General features: G+C 45.1%; 1 protein-coding gene across 2 annotated transcripts in view; it reads left to right on the top strand.

Annotated features, from left to right (window-relative positions):
• Nucleotides 1-24,786, top strand: part of LOC109895604 (serine-rich coiled-coil domain-containing protein 1) — a 117,909-nt gene that overhangs the window by 36,973 nt on the left and 56,150 nt on the right. For both annotated transcript variants that reach the window (XM_031830445.1, XM_031830446.1), the window contains exons 7-9: nucleotides 423-500; nucleotides 3,155-3,232; nucleotides 5,010-5,087. In XM_031830445.1, the coding sequence (XP_031686305.1) occupies nucleotides 423-500; nucleotides 3,155-3,232; nucleotides 5,010-5,087 (234 nt within the window). The remainder of the gene's footprint in view (nucleotides 1-422; nucleotides 501-3,154; nucleotides 3,233-5,009; nucleotides 5,088-24,786) is intronic.

Here is a 24,786-nt window from a genome sequence, read left to right as displayed (position 1 = left end):
CGGACTAGTCTGACTACATTGTACCTTTAAGTGTACATAGGACTGCTTCTCTGAAAGGGGGCATCCAAACGCATAAAATTATGAAGATTATTACCCAGTTTGGACATTCTATGTATCGAGGTATGTTAATAGGTAAGTGTACAACTCAACCTACGTGTGTCAGAATAGTCACTGTACAATCGTCTTGATGTCACTGTAAATGGCAAGAAGGCAGCAAAATGACAAGTTATTTTAAGAGCTCATGTTTCAACTACCCATTGCTGTATATTTAGTCGTGTTCCTATCTCTGGTGACATGTTTTATCCTCTCACCTCAAAATAATATGGTAACATTTCGAAATTGTGCATTTTTGTGTTCATGTTATTGATGTTTTTTTTCTCTTCAGTTTCTATCTAAATCTCACCACCTCTCTCCCTCCTCAGAGCACTGACACGAGTCCTGCAGGCAGCCTTCATTCTCTCCCCATCAGCCCCTGTAGTGAGAAGACGCTGCCCCTAAAGGTAACTGTTTTTACAGCTAACAACTCACTTTTGCAAGGCTCAACCACGACTGGTTCCTATCTATGCTATGCTGTATAATGTACCATTAGTGCTTTTTCGAGCCTCAACACATTTAGAAGTGTATTCTACCTCCTGCAGAGTTCTTTAAAAGGGGATTTGTTTGTGAGTTAGATCTTCTTTCATGCCTGCTTTCTCTCGGCATGCCCAGGAACATTTTCCAGTCCTTCTGCTTCTTAAAGTGCCACAGAAACTTGACGGGGCTGAGTCTTTCTCAGCCATAGCATCAGTGGAATTTGATCTCAATGAGATGATCTCATTAATCCCTTTGGGGAAAGTCTTGGGGTGGCAGGGGAGGTTTATCAAATGGGCTTTTGTCAGGGTTTCTGAGGAAAGGGGATTTAGTTTGGTGGCGGGCGGCAGAGTTTTTGTTGCGCTTTTGGGGCGGAGAGCACAGGAGTGGAAAATAGGTCTGTGTGTGTGTGTCTCTCTCTGTGTGTGTGTCCTCCTTACTGACCTACATGGAACTATGGCACCAGCAACACTGCACAGGCAGAGCGCTGTGTGACGCTCTGGTCCATTACTACCTTCTCTTCGCATGGAGAGGGAGGGGGAGGGAGCTGAGAATAGGAGCCCATGCATCTGACGTTGTGTTGGATGACAGGGGAGACGGATGGGTCTCGTACTGACGTTCCAGAAAAATCTGAGTTTAAAAATAAAGCCCCGCAACCCACCTGAGACGAAACCGTGTCACTCCTTGTCCTACTTTGAGCAAAAACTTCCTTTAGGGAACATTTGTTATCCCTGCCTTTTTATAATTAGCGCCCTCGGAAAGCGGCTCCCGTGGAGAGCACAGCTTTTTTTCACTGCTCCTCCTCGGGTGGAGGCGATCTCATTGAAATGCCAAGCTCATCAATTGCCTGATGTGTTTCCGCATAACCTTTTCCCCAAACACTACACTTTTATGTTGTCTCTGTACAAACAGGTGGCAGGACAGGCAGCCCTTTCTGACAGTCTGTCCAGAGGCCAGATGAGCCTGCAGATAAACCTGAACTTTTAGAAAACTTTGGCAGCCTGCCTGTCTCCTTGAGATGCTCCTAAGGTGTGTGTGTGTGTATGCCAACTGCTGTTTCTTATCATGGCCCGGCCACATGTGCTGTAAACATTCAACCCTCCATGAGAAAAAGGACAGGGTCACTAAACAGACCATGGTTAGGTAAATTCTTGTTTAATTCAGTCAATTCAGGAAGTAAATTGAAATGAACATTTTCCTCAATGGATCGCTGATTAAAATATTTCTAATTGGAATTGAGCCCAACCCTGATGCAGACGTTGTGCCCAACTCTGTTAACCTTGGGTGGTCAGGATAATTGTGAGGACGGAGAGATGCTGCATGCTTATTGTTCTGTTTATTCATAGGGGTGACGGAGGGTAGGGTGCTGCTGTGCTCCCCTGCGCGTCTGTGGGACTGGGACCCTCTCTCACCCACCCCCCAGAGGTCCTAGCTATGGTAATGTGGAGATAAAGTGCCTCTCATTGAACTTCTCTAATGTAGACAGAATTAAGGATTCCCCTCAGGCGAAGGTTTAGAGGATGTTTCATTTCCTTGTTTACTCTGTGACCTCCCCGGGACGTGACCCCACCGAAGGGGGACAAAAACACAGGCTTTCATGGCATTATCTGGCTAATAATATTGACATTTAGTTTGAATATGTCATAGCAAGGTCTATTTCAGAAAGAAACAAACCGTTAAGGAGGATATCACAGTAACAGTGGGCCAGCAAACAGTGACTGACAGAGACATTTGAGGTTGTGTAAGAAACCCAAAGAAAATAAATAACAGGCATAAAGTAGCAGAAGGCACTAAGCCAATTCAAGTTTGCAACATGGGGTTACTTAGAACACATGGTATGATAGTTTGGTGACAGACTAATGGTCTTATAATGTTGTTGCCCATCCACTGCCTTGAGCTTACCTTTCTTTTGAAGGGATCTGCCAGGGCTCTCATTATAGCAGAACATCAGTAAGGGCAACTCATCCAAAGTGCACATTGAGCAATCGGTGCAGATTTCAGAAACAACATGGCCGTCTGAGAAAGTGCAGCAAGGGTCGAGGACCTTTGCACAAAGTATCTGCCGGGGGTTCTGGGCAAGAGATTGAATGGCCTCAACTTGCCTTATGTAACTCACAGCCACATTGTTCTAGTTTGTCTGCAGCCGTGCCATACGCCATTATCTTGGCTCCGTGTTGGTGGACTTTTGTTTCACTCTCACTCTTTCTTGCTCGCTCTCTCTCGACCAGTACGTTTTGAAGTGGGCCATCTTGGTTGTGTGAGTGGGTGTATGGTTCCTCATTGCTGCCATGGTCTCTCCTGCCTAGGGCCTGCTCCATCCTCTTCTGTCTATAATCGCTGCGGTCATAGTTCGCCTTAAGTTTACCAGAGGAGTCCTTGCATGTACTGTCCACACACTTTTCAGTCCTCTCTCCGCCTCCCTGTTCACTTGTAACATAATACAGTGGTCTGTGTTCTCAATCCACATTCTAGCCATCACCAACTCTAGGGTAGTGCTGTGGTGGCTCAACGCTCAGTGTTCACCTCCTCTAACTTATTCCCTTTCTGAAGTACTGTGTGTGACTTGGTCTGTACTCCTTTCCAGGAGCCAGGGAGGGAAGAGGCTCTGCTGCTGCAGCTGAGGGAGAAGGATGAGCTGATCTTCCGATTGCAGGCTGAACTGGTGAGAGACGTACCGTAGCAATACCACAATGTTTGAGAAGACGGTCTGAACATTTGAATTTGTGTGTCGTCTTCCATTAGAAATTCAGATCACTTAGATACAATAGAGTACAATTAAATACAAAATGGGATACGGGATGCAAAAAGTGCTGTCTTTTAAAAGTTGCCTGTGCAAAAAAGAAACAACTTGGTTGCTTTTGGGTATGGAACACCTTAGCACGGTGCACACAGACAGCATCTCTGCTTGTAGGAGTTCCTCTGAGTGTCCTGGACTGGCTGCTCTGAGAGACAAACACACAGACTGTGGATAATACATGGTTAGGAGCTAGATACAGGGAGAACAAAAAATATTAGCTACTCACCACTAGTGTGGAGGATGATGATGATGACGACGAGCGAGTGAAGTGGGGGAGTCCATGACAACAGCAGAGGGCACTGAGGAGACTCTTCTAATAGTAGTACTCCCCCCACCCATTTTGTTTCCTTGTTTATGACTTTCTCCAGCCTATCACATGCAGCATTGCTCTCTCCTCTCCCCGTCGTTAATATAAATTAAAGACAAATATGAAGGGAAAAGTACAGTGTTGTTGAATGCTAATTTTAATCTGCTTTGACCAAATTTAGAAAGCTAAACAAATAAATCATGTTTGGAATGTTGGAATCAGATCAAAACCCCAAATACTTCAAATGCAAGACTGGAATGTCAAGTATTTTGTGAGGGTTTGTAGCGCCGTTGTCAAGTTGATATATTGCACTGAGAGAGAATATAATTTGATACTTTGCTCCCGAGGCTTCATACATCGTCTCTTCTATGTCACATGCCTGGTGCCGCCAGTATGCACCATAGAGTCGGTTCCCGTTTGACATCTGTGTATTTGCACATTCTGGTTCTAGGTACCAATTGCTCCTCTCTCCTTCTCCTCAGACTACCATATGGTCCATAGGAAAACACAGACTGTTCAATGTGTTGTTGGCCCAGCTCAGATAAGGATGGCCCAATCAATCAGGTTCCTCGTGATTTGCAGATCTCAGCCAAAGACGAGGGATGTTGGAAGCCCCCGTACTGTTTGAAATCTGGCGCGGTTGGTGTGACGATACTCACTCTCCGGCAGATTGCATGCTGCACACACCAGCCATGTCTGCTGCGACAGCATACCTCACTTAAATTCATGACATATGCCTCAGATTTCTGAACCCTAATTGGTAGAATTGATATTAACAGAACGTAACACTCACCAGCAGCATTGCAGTGGAATCGTAAGCAGCCACCCCCCCCAAAACAGGGCTGTAATTTTCAAGGAAACGGCAGCTCTTAGCCAAACCTGCTGAAATCTGTCCGCTGAGAAGCGTTCATTTTGCCCGAGTAAGACCTTGCAGCACATTGGCCAGCACTCCCCTGTCAGTTGATATTACTTATTTTTTTGGTGCACTTTGCGAGGTAACGTGGTTCAATATTTGCTGACGAAATCCTTCCTGCATGTCTTTCAACTTTCCAGCCCCAGTGATTTTAGGGGGTTTTTGTCGGCTGGAATGTAATATTGTCTGTGGCGCTTCTTTTGGCATGTGGTGTTCTTAAACCGCATTAAAAAGGTACTAATAATACTACTTGGTCCTGGGATTTTTCAGTCAAGCCACACGGTCAGGACAAAACTCCTGGCCCTAACTATGACGTAATGTAGGCTGGGAGTTGTTCCTGACCGCATGACCTGACCAGGAAGAACTCCGGGCCGCAGTATGAGTGACCGTCTCTGACGTTGGTCTGTGTGTTCTGTGTGCAGGAGAGTGCCAAAGCTGCCCTGAAGCCCACCTGCCAAAAACCTGACCGAACTACGCAGACGGACCCTCCTGGACCAGAGGTGAGTCCACGGATCACTCTGCTACAACAGAGATCCAAATGGAACTGTTGAGGCACCCCTGCCGTTTTAGCATCTTGTCTTTTTTTTCTCCAAATGGAATTATGGCCCTCCACTTAGATATTTCCTTTTGGAGATGTCTTAGACATTCAGCAGCCTCGGTGTTATCTCACTGCCATTGTAAAGTGCTGTCTATTCTATGAGAGCTATGGGTCCGGCCCAGTGTTCTGTTCAGCTTGCCTGGCCGAGGGTGTTGGGACCATTTGGGAACACGAGACTTGACAGATGACTGCCTAAAATGAAGCATCTCTATAATAGCAACAAAAAAAGAAGAGTTGAGTGAGTTTGCGTCTCTCTTGTTGTCTCTGGAAACATTCCTCACTGCGCATGCACACAATGACAATGGATATGGTTCTTAACTAAGCTACATACTCCTTTACACACACAGTGCACATCAACAGACATAGATAGCACATGTTGTGTTCACATTTTCCTCACGATATTAAGTATGGCTTACTTTTTGTAAATTTTCCAGAACACATCTGGAAACGACACGATGTGACTGACTAAATGTCCGTGGCTATGTGTGCTCCTGTGTTCTTTCATTTCATGTGCCTAACTATTAGGTTACATTTCAGAGTTACTCGTACAAAAAAGGTTTGTCTGTACAGTGTTGCGAAGCACATATGGACCGAAATTTTCACTTAATCATTTAGTTAAGCCTGTAATGGGCTAGTCTTGGTGGAGGGGTTCTGTTATCACTCATTTATATGGCTGGCATCACACAATGTTTGCCTACAGCTAAGCAGTGGAAAAAGCACAGAGTGGGGTTCATCATCGCAATCATTAATTTTCTATCACTCTGACATGGGTTTTAGTGGGCGATGCATTCCTCTGCCCATACAAAGATAGGCTCGTGTATATATTTTTCTCATTAAATGTCTCTAGTCTTTGTTTGCTGTTCTTACTAATGTGCTTCCATAATGTACATTCAAATGGCCCCCTGTTATTGCCTCCACTGGTTCAGGGCCTAATGCAACACAAATGTGTCAGCACCCCATTATACTTGGCCTTGAGTGTCATCGCTGAAAGGAACACGGGCGAATTGGAGATTTGTGCCGATGAAGAAAGCTTGCATATATTATGTTATTGCGTAAGTCTTAAGGACTGCCTTTCTGAAGTTTTCCCTCTCTTTGCTTGGGGTAAGGGAGTTGAGAAGTGGTGTGTCATGTAGATACGTGTGTATCGTCTCATGTACTGTAGCGTTCCACATCACCACGTTCTTTACCTCTCCCAAGGTTTTACAGGTTATTTTACTCAGCAACAGCAGCAGTAGTAGCAGCAGCGGATGAGTTGCCATCTTCAGTCTCCCGTGCGTATACAGTGCCTTGAGAAAGTATTCGGCCCCCTTGAACTTTGCGACCTTTTGCCACATTTCAGGCTTCAAACATAAAGATATAAAACTGTGTTTTTTTGTGAAGAATTAACAACAAGTGGGACACAATCATGAAGTGGAACGACATTTATTGGATATTTCAAACTTTTTAAACAAATCAAAAACTGAAAAATTGGGCGTGCAAAATTATTCAGCCTCCTTAAGTTAATACTTTGTAGCACCACCTTTTGCTGCGATTACAGCTGTAAGTCACTTGGGGTATGTCTATCAGTTTTGCACATCGAGAGACTGAAATGTTTTCCCATTCCTCCTTGCAAAACAGCTCGAGCTCAGTGAGGTTGGATGGAGAGCATTTGTGAACAGCAGTTTTCAGTTCTTTCCACAGATTCTCGATTGGATTCAGGTCTGGACTTTGACTTGGCCATTCTAACACCTGGATATGTTTATTTTTGAACCATTCCATTGTAGATTTTGCTTTATGTTTTGGATCATTGTCTTGTTGGAAGACAAATCTCCGTCCCAGTCTCAGGTCTTTTGCAGACTCCATCAGGTTTTCTTCCAGAATGATCCTGTATCTGGCTCCATCCATCTTCCCATCAATTTTAACCATCTTCCCTGTCCCTGCTGAAGAAAAGCAGGCCCAAACCATGATGCTGCCACCACCATGTTTGACAGTGAGGATGGTGTGTTCAGCTGTGTTGCTTTTACGCCAAACATAACGTTTTGCATTGTTGCCAAAAAGTTCAATTTTTGTTTCATCTGACCAGAGCACCTTCTTCCACATGTTTGGTGTGTCTCCCAGGTGGCTTGTGGCAAACTTTAAACGACACTTTTTATGGATATCTTTAAGAAATGGCTTTCTTCTTGCCACTCTTCCATAAAGGCCAGATTTGTGCAATATACGACTGATTGTTGTCCTATGGACAGAGTCTCCCACCTCAGCTGTAGATTTCTGCAGTTCATCCAGAGTGATCATGGGCCTCTTGGCTGCATCTCTGATCAGTCTTCTCCTTGTATGAGCTGAAAGTTTAGAGGGACGGCCAGGTCTTGGTAGATTTGCAGTGGTCTGATACTCCTGCCATTTCAATATTATCGCTTGCACAGTGCTCCTTGGGATGTTTAAAGCTTGGGAAATATTTTTGTATCCAAATCCGGCTTTAAACTTCTTCACAACAGTATCTCGGACCTGCCTGGTGTGTTCCTTGTTCTTCATGATGCTCTCTGCGCTTTTAACGGACCTCTGAGACTATCACAGTGCAGGTGCATTTATACGGAGACTTGATTACACACAGGTGGATTGTATTTATCATCATTAGTCATTTAGGTCAACATTGGATCATTCAGAGATCCTCACTGAACTTCTGGAGAGAGTTTGCTGCACTGAAAGTAAAGGGGCTGAATAATTTTGCACGCCCAATTTTTCAGTTTTTGATTTGTTAAAAAAGTTTGAAAAATCCAATAAATGTCGTTCCACTTCATGATTGTGTCCCACTTGTTGATTCTTCACAAAAAAATACAGTTTTATATCTTTATGTTTGAAGCCTGAAATGTGGCAAAAGGTCGCAAAGTTCAAGGGGGCCGAATACTTTCGCAAGGCACTGTATACTGCAAACCTTTATCGGTTACAACATCGAGGACAGGCAGTTATCTAAAGTGTGTCTACAAGTGGGTCAGCTATTTCGAAGGCTGGTGTGACTTCAGGAGGACGTCTTATTTTTTGGGAGCACATTCTCCCTCTCTCCATTGGAGCTAATTCGCTGACAGGGAGAGGCAGATCAAGCACTGTACTCTCTCTGTTCAGCCCCATACCACCACCAGAGACTTCCCTGTGTCCGCTCTGTTTTGGTCATCAGTCCTGTCCACCCACTCCAAAAGAACCAAAGCTCTGGAGCAAAGACTTCTCAAAGTCCTGTAAAAGTTGTTGGGCCAAGCACCCACACGTCATGCAGCCGGAAGTGCATGTTCCTAGGTGAAGTGTATGTTCGTAGGTGAACCAATGAAGAGAGGAAGAATTGAGTTTGAAAATACGCTCTTCAAGTGTCGATATCAAATGCATGAGCAAGGCAGTCGAATGACTCAACAGAATGAATAGATGCCGTGTGAAGCCTCTCACGTCTTCAGATAGTATTTTAAGGATTTCCAGCACTGAGAGAGAGGGAGAAAGAAAAATAGTAGAGGGAATGTGTTGCCAGAAGGAGAGGCTATTTGATGTCCTGCAGAGACTTAACAGCTCGAGGTACAGGGTATTTGAAAAAGTTTTTTTTCAGGGGCTTGAATCGATTGAAATTGCGCATTAAATTGGCTTGGAGAAGTAAGCATTCTTAAGAGGGACATTTTATAGGGAATCAAAAGTACTTGATGTGCAGCACTCTTCCCTCTCTCTTCCTTTTTCTCTGTGCCCCTCTCTCCAGTCTCCTTGTGGTCACTGTTGTTGCTACTTAAAAGGATGAAGGGAACCGCTAAAAGCCCAGGAATTTATAGTGTTGCCTGTAAGCTGTTGTAGACAGTCATTTAAATGGAAAAACACTTAAGCGAACATTTAGTCCCCCTCTATAGGGGAGATAAGATGTTAAATGGATTGCCTTTCTTCCCGAAGATTCCTCTTGCAGTCATAAATCTGTTTTTAGTGGAATGACAGCACTTATTAAAGAGGCTCCCTGAACATGGAGCAGACTGGCATCCCTGTGCCATGCACCAGCCAGATGCCAGCGGGGATTCTGTGCTGGGAGCAGGCCACCAAGCCCTGGCAATGCAATCCTCCTGCTCTCCACTGTTCTGTAAACACCTGTGCAAAGGTACATGGCGACCATTTCAACTCTGGCATCAAACTTCACCCTGCTGGGCTCTCACATCTCTCCTCGGCCCTGAACTCCATTCACAACACTTTCAGCATTCCGAGAGGCGCCTGCGGAGCGTTCTACGCTTTCCTAATCTCTGATCCCAGCAGGAAAGATGGGAGCGCACCAGGGGTATAAGAAGAGGCTTCCACTGCAAAGCACTTCCCACAACAACACCCCCCTCCCCCCCATTCAGTTTCTCGGTTTTGATTGTGTTTTTATCTGTTTCCGTTTTATTCTCGGTAAAGTAATATTGTGTCTTTGAACAAGGAGCCAGGGTTGAGGACATGAGCTTCAGAGGGAGCTGTGAATGAGGGTCAGGAATGATCAATGATGTGCTATTGACAGACACTGTGTTGACAACTAGATGCTAGTTGACAACTACACTGAACGAAAATATAAACTCAATCATTTTAATGATTTTACAGTTCATATAAGGAAATCAGTCAATTGAAATAAATTCATTATGCCCTAATCTATGGATTTCACATGACTGGTGCAGGTGCGCAGCCATGGGTGGGCCTGGGAGGGCATAGGCCCACCCACTTGCACAACAGGCCGACCCACTGTGGAGATAGACCCAGCCAATCAGAATGAGTTTTCCCCACAAAAGGTCCCTTTTCCTCAGCTGTCCGGGTGGCTGGTCTCAGTCTATCCCGCAGGTGAAGAAGCCGGATGTGGAGGTCCTGGGCTTGCGTGGTTACACGTGGTCTGTGGTTGTGATGCCAGTTCAACATACTTCCAAATTCTCTAAAACAACGTTGGAAGCGGCTTATGGTAGATAACTGAACATTTCATTCTCTGGCAGCAGCTCTGGTTGACATTCCTGCAGTCAGCATGCCAATTGCATGCTCCCTCAACTTGAGACATCTGTGGTATTGTGTTGCGTGACAAAACTGCACATTTTAGTGGCCTTTTATTGTCCCCAGCACAAAGTGCACCTGTGTAATGATCATGCTGTTTAATCAGCTTCTTGATCTGCCACACCTGTCAAGTGGATGGATTATCTAGGAAAAGGAGAAATACTCACTAACATGATGTAAACAAATTTGTACTCAAAATTTGAGAGTAATAAACTTTTTGTGAGTTATGAAACAGTTCTGGGATCTTTTATTTCAGCTCATAAAACACTCTACATGTTGCGTTTATATTTTTGTTCAGTATAGATGGGCCTGGCTCTTTCTACGTGAGATGGATATGTACTGAGAGTTGAGATCGAAACTGAGGAAAAGTGGGGCGATGATGCCTACGGGAATTGTAAAGGAAGAGATTTCAAAGTGTTTTTAAGGCACAATTTGCCTGATTAATATGTATTTAATCTTTATTTAACTTGGCAAGTCAGTTAAGAACAAATTCTTATTTACAATGACGGCCAAATGCTTGAATGGGACACATTTTTATCAAAGGTATATTAATCTAAACTCAGCAAGAAAGAAATGTCCCTTTTTCAGGACCCTGTCTTTCAAAGATAATTGGTAAAATTCAAATAACTTCAGAGATCTTTATTATAAAGGTTTTAAACACTGTTTCCCATGCTTGTTCAATGAAACATAACATAAACAATTAATGAACGTGCACCTGTGGAACGGTCGTTAAGACACTAACAGCTTACAGACGTTAGGCAATTAAGGTCACAGTTATGAAAACTGAGGACACTAAAGAGGTCTTTCTACTGACGCTGAAAAACACCACAAGAAAGATGCCCAGGGTCCCTGCTCATCTGTGTAAATGTGCCTTAGGCATGCTGCAAGGAGGCATGAGGACTGCAGATGTGGCCAGTGCAATAAATTGCAATCTCCGTACTGTGAGACGCCTAAGACAGCGCTACAGGGAGACAGGACAGACAGCTGATCGTCCTCGCACTGGCAGACCACGTGTAACAACACCTGCACAGGATTGGTACATCCGAACATCACACCTGCCAGACAGGTACAGGATGGCAACAACAACTGCACAATCCCTCCATCAGTGCTCAGACTGCCCGCAATACGCTGAGAGAGGCTGGACTGGGGGCTTGTAGGCATGTTGTAAGGCAGATCCTCACCAGACATCACGCCTATGGGCACATTCCCACTGTTGCTGGACCAGACAGGACTGGCAAAAAGTGCTCTTCAGTCACAGTTTTGTCTCACTAGGGGTGATGGTCGGATTTGCGTTTATTGTTGAAGGAATGAGTGTTACACCGAGGCCTGTACTCTGGAGCGTGATCGATTTGGAGGTGTCTATCATGGTCTGGGGCGGTGTGTCACAGCATCATCGGACTGAGCTTGTTGTCATTGCAGGCAATCTCAACGCTGTGCGTTACAGGGAAGACATCCTCCTCTCTCATGTGGTACCCTTCCTGCAGACTCAGCCTGACATGACCCTCCAGTATGACAATGCCACCAGCCATACTGCTCGTTCTGTGTGTGATTTCCTGCAAGACAGGTATGTCAGTGTTCTGCCATGGGCAACGAAGACCCCGGATGTCAATCCCTTTGAGCACATCTGGGACCTGTTGGAACGGAGGGTAAGGGCTAGGGCCATTCCCCCCCCCAGAAATTTTCTGGAACTTGCAGGTGCCTTGGTGGAAGAGTGGGGTAACATCTCACAGTAAGAACAGGCACATCTGGTGCTTCTCGATCAGTTTGTCTCAGTTGTTGAAACTTGTTATGTTCATACAAATATTGACACTTTAAGTTTGCTGAAAATAAATGCAGTTGACAGTGAGAGGATGTTGGTTTTAATTTTTAGTAGAATTTAGTAGAATTTATCAATATGGTCGGTATTGTTAGGCCTAGAAGTTTGCTTCAGGGACGCAAAGTTTTGAGATTTAAGGTATGCAATTCAAGAGTGAAAACTGCATACTCAACTCTCATTTTAAGCCAAGATTGTTACCTCTCTGTCCAGATCTACAACCAGCTAAATTAGGTCTCGGTCTCGTCCCCAATTCCAGATCTACCTCTGAGTAATGGTAAAGCACTGCAGAAAGTAATCTTTCTGCCCTACTTACACTCCCCTCTTTTTAAATGTCTTCCTACTTCCTCCTCTTTCAGCTGTCCCTCCATCTGTATATCCTTATCTTTATGGTGCTGGCCTGTCCTCTTTAGACCTCCCTCCCCTTTCCCCTCTTTTTGTAATTCCCCCCCTCTTTTTTTTCTCTTAATTTTCCTCCCCGCTTCTTCTCCCTCCACCTCTTTCTGCTGTCCCTCCATCTGTATATCCCAGCTCAGCTTTATGGTTTTGGGTCTGTCCTACTTCTCCCCGAGTGTATGCGAAAGGTGATAAAATGAGTTCTCGCCTGTGCCCAGACCACGGCTCCTTAACCGTAACTCCTTTTGGGCTCCTGACACTGAGTGGGGAGGGGACGAGGATCATACACACCATTAAGCCTGATGTAATGTGTGGGGTGGGCCCCTGTGGCGTCTGCCCGATCTGCATGTTCATGTGCGGTCTGGACGGAGGCAGGGTTATTAGGGCCCTGAAAAGGGAAATAGTGTTTTTACTATGATTTTTACTGTGACCATCAACTTTTACTGGCAGAGGCGTCCCTCTATCAGCCTGCTGTGGTGCTGCAGCAGCTGCCCCTTACTGCAGGAGGCCCCTCCTCCAACGTCCAGGACCTTGTAAACACAGGAGGGCGCTAAGTATGGCAGGTGGAACTTAGAGGGAGACGTACAGGCCTGCAGTCAGGGCATTGGTACTCATCCATACTGGATCAGATGAAGGTTATGTGAAGGAAGCCAGAACTTTCTTCTTGTCCTTGTCAACCGATCAGGAGGCCATCATGCTCAGGACTAACTCCTGGTCCTACATCAACAGGACTAACTCCTGGCCCTACATCAATAATATCTACCAGAAGGATGCACAGTTTTAAAAATATTTTTTAAACATTTGGTATCTAGTGCACTATGCAGGCTGTTAAGCTGCCATGTTATCCACCCCTGATTCCCCCCTATTCCAGGTTTGCTGACATTGATCCCAAGATATTGGTGTGTTTTGTTTGCAGGGCAGAGCTTGCGGGAGCACGGTCATGTTGTCACGCAGGCCGCTAAGTGAGTGGTGTTTGATCTGGACTTGTGTGTGTGTTGTTGTGTTTCCTGCTTTGTGGACTACTGGAGAATGCTCCCTGCATTATACTATACAGTACCGTACCTGAAGCATGGCATGCCAGTTAGGCCCTGGCATTAGGGCACTACTTAACCCCCCAGTCACTGCACCTCCTGAACCCTGCTTTTCACCCTTGAACCTAATCTGTCAGCCTTTGCCCCCCCCCCCCTCCCCCTCCTTGTCCTGTCAGCTGAGCCACAGAGGTTATGCACTAGCTGACCTCTCCAGTCTGATCTAGGTGCACTATGCTCCAACACAGCCACGTACATCTCTGCTAGTTGCACCGGTTGCATTAGGAATGGTAGTATGAATCGCTCACTTTCCCTATGGTTCATATTGTGGCCCTTGTCTTCCATGATTGGTTTACCCAGGTTCTGCTATTGTTTCGCCTTGCGTCCACTAACAGCGCATGCGTGCGTATACCAGGTGGAATTGTGAGAGGAATGAACAGACAGTGGGCTGCCTTGTAGATTGTACCCATTGGGCAGTAGCAGGCAGGGATGGATGAAAGCTCCTGTTGGTATGTGCATATGTTGTGCTCCAACACCCTGGACCAGAGCTGTAATATGTCACTAGCTCTGGTCCAGGGCATAGCTAGTAGCTATCTAGCTCTGGTCCAGGGTGTAGCTATCTAGCTCTGGTCCAGGGTGTAGCTATCTAGCTCTGTTCCGCACTAACTCTGCTCTAGGGTGTAGCTAGCTAGCTCTGGTCCGCACTAACTTCTAGCTACGCCCTGGATCAGAGCTAATTATTGCGGACCAGAGCTAGTGCGGACCAGAGCTAGCTAGCTAATAGGTACGCCCTGGAGTTTGGGACAGATTATAGCTCTTGTCCAGGGCGTTAGAACACTTTGGGCACATATACCATCTGAGAAGCAAGCACATGCTCTTTGAGGTTCACAGACCAGGTGGCCACCGCATGCTTAATCTGGATGCTTTTCATTGTTTGTGGTTGGTTGGGGTACCTGTCTGGGGTGATTTCTAGGACCGTATGTGTGTGGATAATTCCTTGATCCTCATTGGTTTCCCACGAACGTACATCTTTTTGCCTGGTTCAGACTTGCAACCATACACAGGCAAGTACGGGGTAACAAACAACCTCTGAAATACCCCCAAACTTTTGGAATACAACCACTTCTGAGGTTGGTGAATTGTTGTATCTGAAAACATTGCTTTTCATATTGATGTCTCTAGGTTGTAGTATGTGCACACCAGCATTTCGTTAGGAAAATGTGGTGCTGAACAATTTGAGAAATTGACCGGACCCATGTGCATTGGGTGAGTAAACTGATTAAGGCGTCCATCCGCGGTGCTCAGAATGACAAATCACATTTAGATTACGGTAATCTTTTTTTGTTTAACAGCAAGTCAAGGATGCAAGGATGTGCGGCCATTCTTACTGAATTCTGATGCGCACTTTGAAGATGCTGGAATAACTGTTCACATTTACTTTTCCTCGCCCAACAAGATGAGGAACGAACAGCAAAATCACTAGTCTATGTCACTCTACTATCCCCCATAGTAGAAAAGTTTACCTATTTTATTGATCAGCTTGACAAGGAAGAAATAGCCTATTTCAAACAGACTCTGGGACAGTTGTGGGACGATAGATCCCACATTTATGCAACCAGTAGGCCTAGGCTACATTTAAAAAATAATAATAATAAATGAGTCTGATGCAACAGATCAGAATAATTGTATTAAAATGTTGATGAACTATTATTTCTTCACATTATAAGTGCAGCAACGCACACAAGGCAGTAGGCTACGTGCAAATGTTTGTTCCATAATGCAATTAGTGGGAAAAAACAGTCTAAAGCACATGTGACAGAGAGGAAAATATCCTAGAAATGTAGAAAGAGGGGGAGATCTGATAGGCAACAAGTAGCATGGGCTGCTTATATGACTAGGATTGTGCCTTTGGCTAATACCCTCTGATTATGGGTCTGATTTTTGCTAGGCTACTTTGAAGCAAGGTAAAGACATGCCTCCATAATATGTAGTAAAACTTTCAGGTTTCAAACAATTAAGTAAACTGTATGTTTCCAAAATGCATACTGCCTCCAGCTCATTGCAAAGTGGTGTGTGACATGTTGATGAAGCCTGCCTTCCGTTGCCTATGCATTTGCTGTTTGAGATGCCGTAGCAGCAGCTCTCGCACTGTCTGACAGATTTTCCCCTCAAAGGCTCCTGTATCTGTATGCTGTACGCTTGTGATGAATAAGATGCATGTTTTTTTGATGTATCCGTTTGGTTGTTTCTGGTTGTTGTGTGTGTCATGCGCATTAGCGTTTGTGCGTGTGTGTGTGCACATTTGTGTGTGCACGTGTGCATGCGCTTTTGTCTGTTGTGAGAGAAGAGTGCCTCTGCCCATAATTAAGAGGTGCTCTGCTGCATCATTGTGCAGGATTAGATTGAGATAAGTGCGCTGGCTCCTGGCCAGGCTGGCGTGGGACAACCTGAATGACTCGTGTGTTCCCCATTCAGCATAATGGCATGTCATCCCAAAGGAGGACGGCCTAGGCTCTCTTAGCATCTCTCTGCTCTTCTTCTGGTAGCCACTTCCTGTAGAGTCCTGCCCCCCCCCCCCCCTCACCGAAGGCACTGTGTGCACACACACTTAGATCACCAAGGTGGCATAGCAGTTCAGACGTCTTTTGTCCTCGTCTTGTCGTGTCCTGTATATATATATATTTACAACTTTTTCACATACATTTTATTTTTATTTTCCATCAACTCATCTTCAAAACACTCTCCTGCAACCCGCCTCACCAATGTATATTTATAAAAAAGTATTATTTACCTCAGATCTGTAATCCTCCAAGAAGCTAGCCAGAAACTCCAAGAAGCTAGCCTGAAACTAGCCAGAAGCTAATCCAGAAGCTAGTTCAGAAGCTAGTTAGCTCCTTTACTGGCAAATCGTTAGTATCCAGCTAACCACGGTTTGTGGTCATCAGCTATCCTTTAGCTCGAAAATCTATCGCCAGTTCTGTACGGCGCAGCGCGGCTCGGAACGGAACATACCGGACCAATTTTTCTCTCCATGTCCCTGGATTTCGACTGCTCTCTGGACATTCATACCCGGATCTCACAGCTAGCTAGCTGCTATCCGTGTGACTATCGGCCTTCGTCGATTCCGGAGCAAACATCAATTATTCCGGAGCTAGCAAGCTCCGTCAATCACTCCTGAGTTCCATCAATCACACCTGGGCTGCAGTCACCTATCCGGACCCGTTTTACTGCTTTCGCGGAGCCCCACCGGGCCTTCACAACTGGACTGCCGACGTTATCTACCCGAAGGAGTTATTTGGCTGGCTCCTCCGTCGCGACGTTACCTGAACGCCCATCTGCGGCCTGCTAACCGTTAGCTGTCTTACCGGCTGCTATCTGAATAGACAATCGGACAATTTTTTTTTTATATATATTTTTATTTTATTTTTTATTTTATTTTTTATTATTATTATTATGTTTTCTTCTTGGGCCTCTATAACTATATCTATTGTTTTTATTTTTGTTGTTGTTGTGTGATTTGGATTAATCCCCTCTACCACACGGAACCCCACTAATCTACTGACGCAAGAGGTAGCTAACAACAGGTAGCTAGCCCTGGCTAGCTGTCTAAATCACCAACCAACCTCTCCACTCACCGGACCCTTTTGATCACTCGACTAAGCATGCCTCTCCTTAATGTCAATATGTCTTGTCCATTTCTGTTCTGGTTAGTGTTTATTGGCTTATTTCACTGTAGAGCCTCTAGTCCTGCTCACTATACCTTATCCAACCTATTAGTTCCACCACCCACACATGCAATGACATCTCCTGGTTTCAACAATGTTTCTAGAGACAATATCTCTCTCTTCATCACTCAATACCTAGGTTTACCTCCACTGTATTCACATCCTACCATACATTTGTCTGTACATTATACCTTGATGCTATTTTATCGCCCCCAGAAACCTCCTTTTACTCTATGTTCCAGACGTTCTAGACGACCAATTCTCATAGCTTTTAGCCGTACCCTTATTCTACTCCTCCTATGTTCCTCTGGCGATGTAGAGGTGAATCCAGGCCCTGCAGTGCCTAGCTCCACTCCTATTCCCCAGGCGCTCTCTTTTGACGACTTCTGTAACCGTAATAGCCTTGGTTTCATGCATGTTAACATTAGAAGCCTCCTCCCTAAGTTTGTTCTATTCACTGCTTTAGCACACTCTGCCAACCCGGATGTTCTAGCTGTGTCTGAATCCTGGCTTAGGAAGACCACCAAAAACTCAGACATTTTAATTCCAAACTACAACATTTTCAGACAAGATAGAACTGCCAAAGGGGGCGGTGTTGCAATCTACTGCAAAGATAGCCTGCAGAGTTCTGTCCTACTATCCAGGTCTGTACCCAAACAATTTGAACTTCTACTTTTAAAAATCCACCTCTCTAAAAACAAGTCTCTCACCGTTGCCGCCTGCTATAGACCACCCTCTGCCCCCAGCTGTGCTCTGGACACCATATGTGAACTGATTGCCCCCCATCTATCTTCAGAGTTCGTGCTGCTAGGCGACCTAAACTGGAACATGCTTAACACCCCAGCCATCCTACAATCTAAACTTGATGCCCTCAATCTCACACAAATTATCAATGAACCTACCAGGTACCTCCCCAAAACCTTAAACACGGGCACCCTCATAGATATCATCCTAACCAACTTCCCCTCTAAATACACCTCTGCTGTCTTCAACCAAGATCTCAGCGATCACTGCCTCATTGCCTGCATCCGTAATGGGTCAGCGGTCAAACGACCGCCACTCATCACTGTAAAACGCTCCCTGAAACACTTCTGCGAGCAGGCCTTTCTAATCGACCTGGCCGGGGTATCCTGGAAGGATATTGATCTCATCCCGTCAGTAGAGGATGCCTGGATATTTTTTTTAAATGCCTTCCTAACCATCCTAAATAAACATGCCCCATTCAAGAAATTTAGAACCAGGAACAGATATAGCCCTTGGTTCTCCCCAGACCTGACTGCCCTTAACCAACACAAAAACATCCTATGGCGTTCTGCATTAGCATCGAACAGCCCCCGTGATATGCAGCTGTTCAGGGAAGCTAGAAATCATTATACACAGGCAGTTAGAAAAGCCAAGGCTAGCTTTTTCAAGCAGAAATTTGCTTCCTGCAACACTAACTCAAAAAAGTTCTGGGACACTGTAAAGTCCATGGAGAATAAGAACACCTCCTCCCAGCTGCCCACTGCACTGAAGATAGGAAACACTGTCACCACTGATAAATCCACCATAATTGAGAATTTCAATAAGCATTTTTCTACGGCTGGCCATGCTTTCCACCTGGCTACTCCTACCCCGGACAACAGCACTGCACCCCCAACAGCAACTCGCCCAAGCCTTCCCCATTTCTCCTTCTCCCAAATCCATTCAGCTGATGTTCTGAAAGAGCTGCAAAATCTGGACCCCTACAAATCAGCCGGGCTAGACAATCTGGACCCTTTCTTTCTAAAATTATCTGCCGAAATTGTTGCCACCCCTATTACTAGCCTGTTCAACCTCTCTTTCGTGTCGTCTGAGATTCCCAAAGATTGGAAAGCAGCTGCGGTCATCCCCCTCTTCAAAGGGGGGGACACTCTTGACCCAAACTGCTACAGACCTATATCTATCCTACCGTGCCTTTCTAAGGTCTTCGAAAGCCAAGTCAACAAACAGATTACCGACCATTTCGAATCTCACCATACCTTCTCTGCTATGCAATCTGGTTTCAGAGCTGGTCATGGGTGCACCTCAGCCACGCTCAAGGTCCTAAACGATATCTTAACCGCCATCGATAAGAAACATTACTGTGCAGCCGTATTCATTGATCTGGCCAAGGCTTTCGACTCTGTCAATCACCATATCCTCATCGGCAGACTCGACAGCCTTGGTTTCTCAAATGATTGCCTCGCCTGGTTCACCAACTACTTCTCTGATAGAGTTCAGTGTGTCAAATCGGAGGGTCTGCTGTCCGGACCTCTGGCAGTCTCTATGGGGGTGCCACAGGGTTCAATTCTTGGACCGACTCTCTTCTCTGTATACATCAATGAGGTCGCTCTTGCTGCTGGTGAGTCCCTGATCCACCTCTACGCAGACGACACCATTCTGTATACTTCCGGCCCTTCTCTGGACACTGTGTTAACAACCCTCCAGGCAAGCTTCAATGCCATACAACTCTCCTTCCGTGGCCTCCAATTGCTCTTGAATGCAAGTAAAACTAAATGCATGCTCTTCAACCGATCGCTGCCTGCACCTACCCGCCTGTCCAACATCACTACTCTGGACGGCTCTGACTTAGAATACGTGGACAACTACAAATACTTAGGTGTCTGGTTAGATTGTAAACTCTCCTTCCAGACCCATATCAAACATCTCCAATCCAAAGTTAAATCTAGAATTGGCTTCCTATTTCGCAACAAAGCATCCTTCACTCATGCTGCCAAACATACCCTTGTAAAACTGACCATCCTACCAATCCTCGACTTTGGCGATGTCATTTACAAAATAGCCTCCAATACCCTACTCAACAAATTGGATGCAGTCTATCACAGTGCAATCCGTTTTATCACCAAAGCCCCATATACTACCCACCATTGCGACCTGTACGCTCTCGTTGGCTGGCCCTCGCTTCATACTCGTCGCCAAACCCACTGGCTCCATGTCATCTACAAGACCCTGCTAGGTAAAGTCCCCCCTTATCTCAGCTCGCTGGTCACCATAGCATCTCCCACCTGTAGCACACGCTCCAGCAGGTATATCTCTCTAGTCACCCCCAAAACCAATTCTTTCTTTGGCCGCCTCTCCTTCCAGTTCTCTGCTGCCAATGACTGGAACGAACTACAAAAATCTCTGAAACTGGAAACACTTATCTCCCTCACTAGCTTTAAGCACCAACTGTCAGAGCAGCTCACAGATTACTGCACCTGTACATAGCCCACCTATAATTTAGCCCAAACAACTACCTCTTTCCCAACTGTATTTAATTTTAATTTATTTATTTATTTTGCTCCTTTGCACCCCATAATTTTTTTATTTCTACTTTGCACATTCTTCCATTGCAAAACTACCATTCCAGTATTTTACTTGCTATATTGTATTTACTTTGCCATCTTGGCCTTTTTTGCCTTTACCTCCCTTCTCACCTCATTTGCTCACATTGTATATAGACTTGTTTATACTGCATTATTGACTGTATGTTTGTTTTTACTCCATGTGTAACTCTGTGTCGTTTTATCTGTCGAACTGCTTTGCTTTATCTTGGCCAGGTCGCAATTGTAAATGAGAACTTGTTCTCAACTTGCCTACCTGGTTAAATAAAGGTAAAATAAAATAAAATAAACATACAATGTCTTCGGAAAGTATTCACACCACCTTTCCACATTTTGTTGTTCGTCTGAATTTTAAATTGATTAAATTGAGATGTTGTGCCACTGATCTTGAGTTTCTGAATTTCTTGAGTCAATAAGTATAAAACCCTTTTGTTATGTTAAGCCTAAATAAAATTGTGCTTAACAAGTCACAATAAGTTGAATGGACTCACTCTGTGTGAATTTCAAGCACGGATTCAACCACAAAGACCAGGGAGCTTATCTAATGGTTTGCAAAGAAGGGAACAAATTGGTCTATGGGTTAAAAAAAGCAGACATTGAATATCCCTTAAGGCATGGTACATTACTAATTACACTATGGATGGTGAATCAATACACCCAGACACTACAAACATACAGGCACCCAACAATGTAGTTTACTCCACAATACTAACCTAAATGACAGAGTGAAAATTATTCCAAAACATGCATCCTGTTTGCAATAAGGCACTAAAGTAATACCGCCCCCCCCAAAATGTTACCCCCTTTTTCTCCCCAATTTCGATTTTGTCTCATCGCTGCGTCCTCCGAAACATCACCCGTCAAAGTGTCCACCTTTTTGCCTTGATGACAGCTTTGCACATTCTTGGCATTCTCTCAACCAGCTTCATGAGGTAGTCACCTGGAGTAAATTTAAATTAACAGGTGTGCCTTAAGTTCATTTGTGGAATTTCTCTCCTTATTAATGCGTTTGAGCCCATCAGTTGTGTTGTGACAAGGTAGGGTTGGTATACAGAATATAGCCTTATTTGCAAAGAGAAATGGCAGTCCATCATTACTTGAAGGTCAGGAAGACATGAAGGTCAGTCAATCTGGAAAATGTCGAGAACTTTGAGTGCAGAAACTGGCTTTCATGAGGATCGCTACAGGAAAGGAAGACCCAAAGTTACCTCTGCTGCAGAGGATAAGTTCATTTAGAGTTACCAGCCTCAGAAATTGCAGCCCAAATAAATGCTTCAGAGTTCAAGTAACAGACACATCTCAACATCAACTTTTCAGAGGAGACTGTGTGAATCGCTGCAAAGAAACAACTACTAAAGGACACCAACAAGAAGAAGAGACTTGCTTGGTCCAAGAAACACGAGAAATGGACATTAGACCGGTGGACATCTGACATCAACATTTTTGGTTCCACCCGCTGTGTTTGTGAGATGCAGAGTAGGTGAACGGATGATCTGGCTCCCACCGTGAAACATGGAGGAGGAGGTGTAGGGGTGCTTCACTGTCAGTGATTTATTTAGAATTCAAGGCACAGTTAACCAGCATGGCTACCAAAACATTCTGCAGCAATACGCCATCCCATCTGCTTTGTGCTTAGTGGGACCATCATTCAGAGTGAAGGAAAAACAGCCAACAAGTGTTCAGCATATGTAGGAACTCCTTCAAGACTGGGGTGAAGGTTCAGCTTCCAACAGGACAATGACCCTAAGCACACAGACAAGAAAGCGCAGGAGGTGCTTCGGGACAAGTATTTGAATGTCTTTGAGTGGCCCAGCCAGAGCCCAGACTGGAACTTGATCAAACATCTCTGGAGAGACCTGAAAAAAGCTCTGTAGCGACGCTGCCCATCCAACCTGACAGAGCTTGAGAGGATCTGCAGAGAAGAATGGGAGAAACTACAGGTGTGCCAAGCTTGTAGCGTCATACCCAAGAAGACTCAAGGCTGTAATCACTGCCAAATCACTGCCAAAGGTGCTTCAAGCAATGGTGCTTCAAAAAATTACTGAGTAAAGGGTCTGAATTTACTTACGTAAATGTGATAATTTTTTGTTTGGGGGAAAGTAAAAATGTACTTATTGTGATACATGGTCGTCTCACCTTGATGACAGCTTTGCACGTTCTTGGCATTCTCTCAGCCAGCTTCACCTGGAATGCTTTTACAACAGTCTTGAAGGAGTTCCCACATATGCTGAGCACTTGTTGGCTGCTTTTCCTTCACTCTGCAGTCCAACTCATCCTGAACCATCTCAATTGGGTTTTGAGGTCGGGTGATTGTGGAGGTCAGGTCATCTGATGCAAAACTCCATCACACTCCTTCTTGGTAATGTACACTTTTTTTATCAGTGAATTCATCTCTGGGTAAGTAGAAAACGTCTTAATTGCCAGAGTCTCGCACTATCCCGTTAAGGTAGCTTGGTGAGAGAACCACGTATCTCAGTCATAGTAAGTACATTTTTACTCAAAGTAGCTATCAGTAAAGTTGGTGTTAGTAAGAAAAGAAAAGTTTGAGTGTAACTGCAAGAAAAGCAAGGGTGTTAGTTAGTTAGTCAATCACTGGATACCACTGCTAAAGTAACAGCTAGTGGGGATCTAATGACAAACTCAACAAACAACCCCAATGTTATTTCCAGATGACATGGACATATTTGGTCAGTCACTCCCTCTCAGGCAGATCGTAGGCCTATGCAAGTTGTCTAAGTATAATTTTTGCGGCTCTATATCTATTGGTTATGACTTTGCACCAGTGAGCAGGCTGAACTTGGTGTCCGGGATAAGTTTGTCAAGGTAACCACAGCGGTCTAAAGTGCTGACAGAAGGCCCAGTGCCCGCTGGGCCACTGCCCCTGTACCCGGTGCATGGTGCGCGGTTGGGGGTGGGTGGCCGTCAGCAGAAGGTGAATCGTACTCTAGCAGTCCCTTTCTCCCCTGCGGCCAGGGGGAACAGAACGAAGAGGCAGCACCTCGCTGGGGACAGATGGCCCGACAGACAGCAACAGCTAGGCATAATGAACAACTTAATAAATAATTATCTCAAAAATGACACTCGCTACAGGAGGAGAAGGAGGACAAAACAGGCAAGCAAGCAGCCCACATAAACCATACACAGGAAGGCCAGTTAAATGCTGGAACCAGGCAGGCTTTTAAGTAAAGGAGTGGGTGCACTGAGGACAACCCACACTAACCCTTTTATAGATGATCCTGGAGTCTTGTCACCTTGTTACTGGGAGAAAATGGTTCATTTTCAAGAATACTCCCACAATGAGCTAATTAGTCATTTTTCTTACATGTACTGTATCAATCAGCTACACTATAGGTGCTATATATATAACACGACAGGCAGGGCAATGTGTCTTGGGTGGGCTGTGAACTGTAGATGTTGAGTGGTTTGTGTAGCCATAGTGCTTCACCCATGTCACCCCCCGCCACAGCCCTGGCGTGTTTTTCTGGAACTGGCCTATTACTGATCTTATCAGTAGAGTAGGATGTTATGCCTCTTGGCTCATGGCACTGAACTTCTTCCATCTGCCCCTAACGGCTCACTTCAAATGGTTCAGTGTAAATATTAATTGAATGGGGAAGCAGGTTAATCTAATTACTGTCATACCCCTGGATGCCAGTGGGGAAGATGGGGAGCGAAATGATTCATAATCTCACTCTCTCACACCAGCCAGATGACATTGTTTTAAAAATGTTTGTATATTACCCCCTTTTTTTCGCCAATTGTGATCTTGTCTCATCGCTGCAACTCACCAACGGGCTCGGGAGGAGAAGGTCAAGTCATGCTCTGAAACATGACCCATCAAACCGCGCTTCTTAACACCCGCCTGCTTAACCCGGAAGCCAGTCTCACCAATGTGTCAGAGGAAACACTGTTCAACAACGGACAACTGAGGTCAGCCTGCAGGCGCCCGGCCTGCCACAAGGAGTCGCTAGCGCACGATGAGCCAGGTAAAGCCAAACTCTGCCCTAACCCGGACGACACTATGGGACTCGGACGACACTATGGGACACCAGATCACGGCCGGTTGTGGTACTGCCCGGGATCAAACCCGGGTCTGTAGTGACGCCGCTAGCACTGCGATGCAGTGAGCTTTCCTTGCTGTGCAATGCAGCTGAAGTAACATAGCTAGCTAACTATTTACTTGCTTATTGTGTAGTGGAGGATAAAAATGACTGTATGCCTATGGATGTGTAGCTAGCTACAGTATGTAGCCGATCTGTGTATGGACCCTAAAATGTTAGGTTCTGAACTAATATTAATA

The sequence above is a fragment of the Oncorhynchus kisutch genome, linkage group LG8, assembly GCF_002021735.2.
Source record: "Oncorhynchus kisutch isolate 150728-3 linkage group LG8, Okis_V2, whole genome shotgun sequence".
NCBI classification, from domain to species: domain Eukaryota; kingdom Metazoa; phylum Chordata; class Actinopteri; order Salmoniformes; family Salmonidae; genus Oncorhynchus; species Oncorhynchus kisutch.
This window is presented reverse-complemented; position numbering and strand designations above follow the sequence as displayed.